Here is a 5,828-nt window from a genome sequence, read left to right as displayed (position 1 = left end):
CCAGAAAAAGAACAGAAGTACTATCATCGAAATCTACTTTAAGCAGCAAATGACTGAATCCTGTTTTTAATTTATGTCCAGACTTTTTGGAATCAGGTTACAGAAGCTTAAAGTAGCAGAAAATACTTAGTTACTTTGCAGTCCTGCTCATCAAAGTGTGAAGAAATGAGCAGTTTCACACGCTGAAGCTCATTAATTCAAACGTTCATGAATTCATCCGACACTCTGAGAAAAACCACCAGGTTTGATTTGAAGGTTTTTATTGGTCAGGTCATCCTAATTCAATTCAAATAATTAAATTAAAAGCTCTTTTAAATATTGTCTTCGAAGAGGAAAGCACAACTAAAAGCAAAACTCACTCACGCGTCATTTAAAATGTGAAAAAACAAATTAGGGCTCCTCCTAAAACACTCGAATCACCACGTTAAATAATGATGGAAATGAAACACACTATACACAACTGAATCTACGATCTTTGAAGACCTGGTGCAACATGGGCCACAACAAACACACCGGTGCACTCTTTTATGTTATCCCGTCAGGTGAGCAGTCTTTCATCTTTCTCCGGGGCTTCCCGCCGTTTCTCCAGGGGCCGAGCGGGGGCTGTGATTAGATGTGGGTGGGCGTCGGCGAGGCCGGTCCCGTCGTGGCTTCTGCTTTTAAAAACCGAAGGTGTTCTCTCCGCTGTAAGCCACGTATAAAAAGCCGTCCTCGTCCTTCTCCTTCTCGTACAGCTGCCCCATCGTGATGCTGAAAGGTCAGAGCGAAGACGAGCGTTATGATTGGCTCCCTCAGCTGATCGATAACAGATCGATAATCTGTTTAAGAACGCGTCATTGAGCCTCACTGCTGCTCCTTCATCACCACGGACACGCACACACCGGCCTGCCGCCACGAACGCTCACCGCAGCACAGACTGTGGATTCATCCGCCGCTGAAAATAGTCCCAACAGTAAGAAACGAGTGTAAAAGCCTGAAAGACTCTAAAAGAGGTCCCGTTTGTCACGGCTTTGACGGCGAGCGGCCGGGAATCGAGCAGCGAGCGACAGGACGGTCAATCAGCCTGAATGTGGCTCCTAACCACACTTTAACATCATGTGGAGGTTTTTTCCACTTTATTCTCCAGTTAATATTTCCGGAGCTCTAATCAATGAAAACATTTCCGTCCTTCAGCTCCTTTGATCAGCTCGTGTTCAGTGGAATATTAGCTTCCATCAGATGACAGCACGTCTTCACTAAACCAGGAGAACGATGAGAAGCCACGCGGGATCATTAAAAACGGACACAGTGACTTTATCCAGAGGCGACGGCGCCTGAAATTAAACCCACTTCCTGCTGATGAAACCAGAAATGTGATTTGACTGTAGTTTTATCTGAAGGAGCTCACACGGCCATGAAGGCAGCTGTACTGAAAGCAGACTCCTCAGTCCTGCTTTTAAAGATGACGCAGTTTTACAGTTGCAGTGAGCGGCCGGTTAAAAGAAAATGAAGCTCCAGAATGTGCAGACTCACAGTTTGTCTTTGTCACAAACGATCAAAACCGAAACATCTTCAGGTTTTGACTGCTGTTCGGACAAATTAAGCAATCTGAGGACGTCATGTTAAGAAGAAGCTTTCAGACATTATTTTTGAAAGTTATGAGCACATTAATGGAGAATGGAAACGACTGTTAGCTGCAGCTACTGTATGAATATGACTGACGACAGAATTCAAGGGTTTCATCTTTCGATCTACTCAAAGAACCTGATTCAGACCGAAAACTTCAGCACTGCCACGCACTGTGACGCATGGTGTGAGAGGAATGATCTGTTCATACTCTGAATGCACACGAGTCAGAACACCTCGTGTACTGTATGTGAAGGCGTTTACTGCAAAAAAACTTACACAATTATTATTCAGATTTGTCTGGCAGAAGCTTTTACTTTCCTCCTGGTCTGGAGTTAAATGCTCTGGGGAAGCTCTGACACGTCTAACCCCCCCTCAGCGTCCCGGCACTCACCTGGACTGAGGCACCGTCTTGTCCACGAACAGGAAGATGGCCTTCTCTGACGGCAGCTGGATGCGTTTCCTGATGATCCACATGAACTGAGCCACTGTGATGTCGGAGGGGACCAGGTACTTCCTCTTGTCGATGTCCACGATCTGTGATCCAGACACTTTCTCCACAATCACCTGCCAAAACACAGACGCTGACTCCAGCAGCAGCTCATGAACAGACCTCCTCTGAATCAGCTGTGAAGGACAGAAAGGGCGTCACTCACCGGGACCCTGTCAGGGTACTTGTTGCGGATTTTGGCCGATTCTATGCATCGATGTTCTGGAGGACAAAAAGCAACATCAATTGTGTGAACGATGGACGAGACAACAGAGGCAGAAGTTTCTGAGAAATCTTCATCTTCAGCACAGACACGAGAGGCAGAGCGGTGACGGACAAAGATCGATACCTGACGTCTGAGGTGTGACGATCACAGACAGCCGCTGTGGATTAAGACACACTGAGAGCAGCTGAAGCACCACAGCCATCAGTACAGTCATTCAAAGGTGGATGTGCAGCGTTTAATGGCGAACACCACAAACGCAGCACGGCCGAAGCCCTGAACAGCTTATTTCACAGAAAGCTCTGATAGTAGTAAGTTTCTTTCTTCTGCGGGTGGATTTCTGATCTGAACTACGAATCAAAAGGTCGAATAAATTAAGATTAGAGCAGTGTCTTGCTGAGCACAGCCATCAGCTATGAGGCATCACTTTACACTGAGGTTACCTGAATTACTTATTATTTATACGATATCATCGTGTCACAGAAGAAGACCCCCCACCTCCCCTCAAATGATCACAATTAAGGGTCTTAACCAGCGAGCTCGAGGATTCAACAACTCTTGTTAAACGACAGTAAAAACTAGCACTGACATCTCCCAACTTCACCAAAAAATGAAGAAAAATACGACTTTTTACAATATTAGTTAATAACTGAAGCAGTTTTAATAATCCATCAATCGTTCATCAGTGAAGAAGACAAACACTGACTGCGTCCAGCTTCTCAAATGTTGCTGTGATCTGACTTATATGACAGTAAATTGACTAAATTTGGATTTTGGACAGTTGTTTTAATAAAAAAAGACATTTGAAGACGACACCTTGAGCTCTGGGAAAGTTTCACTGAGCATTTTTCACAAATTGATCTCACTTTATTAAACAATCAATCAGCTGATTTGGATAAGGAACGTCCTCGTTTGCACAGGAAGCACAGGGGTTTATGGGTAGTGTAGTCTTAACACTGACACTAACAATAACACTGGTGGAAAGAGGCCAGTCGTCTCTGCTGTATGCTCATTTATTTTCCATTTTTTATGTTTAAAAGTGCAAAACCTTTAACAGAAAACATTAATCCTCAACAGCAACATGCAAACCTCAACAATTAACACATAAACTGAGCAATAAAGCCTCTTTTTAAGCTCTGAAAACAGTAGATGACACTGACAGATAGCCTGTCAACAGGAAGTTAATTCAGATGATGAATAAACGATCGGTGTAATGTGAAAGGTTAAAACACCAGACGTGATCGGAGTCAAACTCATAAATGTTGAGTCTAACTTCAGTGTTTGATTCTTGTTCTTATCCTGATATGTTTCACACATTTGAGTCTTTTGGCTGTTGGCCAAACAGTGTTTTCAGGAACCTCTCAGTCCTCTGACAACCTGAAGGCCTTTTCTCCTTATTTTTTGCCATTTTGGTGGAAACAATTAGTCGATTAATTGACAAAATGTTGATCAGCAGCCACATCGTTCATGATATAAAGATGGGCTTTGAAAGCAGCCAGCAGGCCTGCAAATGTTCAGCTGGAAGAACTGGTCAGGCCTCCAGTTTATGACTAGAAGAGGAGAAATATGATGTTAATCTCATAAACTGGCTGATCAGTGCTTCATTGTCCAGCTGCTGAGTGGAGCTGAACGCAGAATGGAGGCTTAGCAGCTTAATGTCTCCACCGGGTCAATATCCACCATCAGCCCGACAGCAGGTCGTCATCCGGTGGCAATAAGGACAAAGACACGATGGTTTGATCGTCGACACCGACCGAGCAGATCAGAAGCAAACGGCCTTCCATTAATCCTGACAGCCATGTTTAATGTTTAAGTTCTGTCGACACAGCTAGCTAACAGCTACAGCCTGAACAAAAGCCTGAAGGACAGGCCAGTCTGAGAGCCCGACGTGTTTAAGAGAGGGATTTCCTCAACATTAGACGTCAGTTTATTCTCCCCCCGAGCTAAAACGAAGGATTTCACCTCAGAAATGAATCTGCGTAGACATTTTTATGAGTCTTCCATCAAAATATCACCTCCCTCCTCCCTTACCCAAGGAGTGATCCTCTTTGAACATCCATTTCATGTTTGCCGTTTCCGGGCTCTTTTAGCTCGACGCACTAGATTTTAACGGCGACTCAAAGTTAATTTAAAGTGAAAATATTTTTCTTTATATTTTTTGTTTGTTATAACTCTTGAATGAGTGTATAAGCGACGCAGCAGCTCACAACACAGCAAAACAACAAACAAGTCGCCTCTCTTCACTAGATCTGCCTGCTCAGAGCACCGCCCCGCCGATGACGCAAGCCGGACTGTTCCATTCTGCTGCACAGGGGAGGGGAGTGACACAGGAAACAATGGGACACTCTGACTTCATGCTACAAAAACTATGTAAATGTATTGCAGTAAGTTCTCAATAACATATAGTTTTGATGTTTTGCTGTTTAAATTTCAGCATTCACAGTAAATCTATACATTTTACACGACAGCCTTTTGACATGGTTCCCTGTTAGCCATATTTGGTGCCACCTGCTGTTCTTAGCGCTGTGAAGAACATAAACATAACCATGTACTAGTGGTGGCCAGAAGAAGCTTCTTGAAACCTTGAAGCTTTCCAGCCAAATCGTTCACTAAAAGCTTGCATGTGCACACAACCCCAACCCCCCACTGGTCAAAGACTGTTAAACTGCCAGATTTATTATAGGTAGTGATGGTTCGTACCGTGCCGACGCTTCGGTGCGGAACCTATAAATTATAGGTAATTGTAATTGTAATTTTATCAATTTACAATGCACTCAAGACTGTCCTGCAACAGTGCAGCCATGGGAATGACTGCCAATTAAAAGAAATCAATTCATCTAAATAAATGCATTTCCTGGATCATTCATGTATTCATTCATATACACAAAATGCATATTTTTGTTTACTGTGGGTACGTAACATGATAGTACAATGGAATCTAATATTACTTGTCATATCAATAAGTAATTTTGTCAACATCTGAATAGCTCATAATGACAGGGGAACAATTGTTTTCAAAGTGTTGCAGTGTTTTAACAAGGCATGGGCCAATGAACGTGTTTGAATTTGATTGTGCAGCTTAAGGACTTCATTCATTTTTATTCAGAAACTAAATATGGGCTGAGTCCAGACACATTCCCCTCACTATTTTCATCCGACACACTGAAAAATATAGTTCATTGCATAACAAACAGAAAACACGTGTAATAATGTTTCTGACAGTGGACATTTTATTGGAGAGATCAGATCAAAATGTTCCCACACAGGAGACTCCATCAAAATGTTCCTCTGTGTCACAAACCAACAAATCGCCAACACTAACCCACGAAGTGTGAGCGGACCCATTGCGGTATATAAGTCGCGCCGATACTCGAACCATTTCCTGAACCAGCGAGGCTTCGAACGTCATCAGTGACGTCACTCGCCCTAAACGACACGAGCATCGATACGCGCTTCGCTAAACACTTCCGGGATTTCTGACACGCTCCGAAGCTTCGGCACGGTACGACC

General features: G+C 43.5%; 1 protein-coding gene across 1 annotated transcript; it reads right to left on the bottom strand.

Annotated features, from left to right (window-relative positions):
• Positions 1–243: 243 nt before the first annotated feature.
• On the bottom strand, positions 244–4,569 carry LOC139335563 (gamma-aminobutyric acid receptor-associated protein-like 2). Its single transcript, XM_070969220.1, has 4 exons — positions 4,350–4,569; positions 2,262–2,317; positions 2,000–2,172; positions 244–750 (listed from the first exon to the last, which is right to left on the bottom strand). The coding sequence occupies exons 1-4, from the start codon at positions 4,381–4,383 to the stop codon at positions 660–662; spliced, it is 354 nt and encodes a 117-aa protein (XP_070825321.1). The 5' UTR covers positions 4,384–4,569; the 3' UTR covers positions 244–659.
• Between the last annotated feature and the right edge of the window lie 1,259 nt (positions 4,570–5,828).

The sequence above is a fragment of the Chaetodon trifascialis genome, chromosome 1 (genome assembly GCF_039877785.1).
Source record: "Chaetodon trifascialis isolate fChaTrf1 chromosome 1, fChaTrf1.hap1, whole genome shotgun sequence".
Lineage (NCBI taxonomy): Eukaryota > Metazoa > Chordata > Actinopteri > Chaetodontiformes > Chaetodontidae > Chaetodon > Chaetodon trifascialis.
The sequence above is the reverse complement of the archived record's forward strand: the minus strand, read 5'-3'. Positions and strand labels throughout refer to the sequence as shown.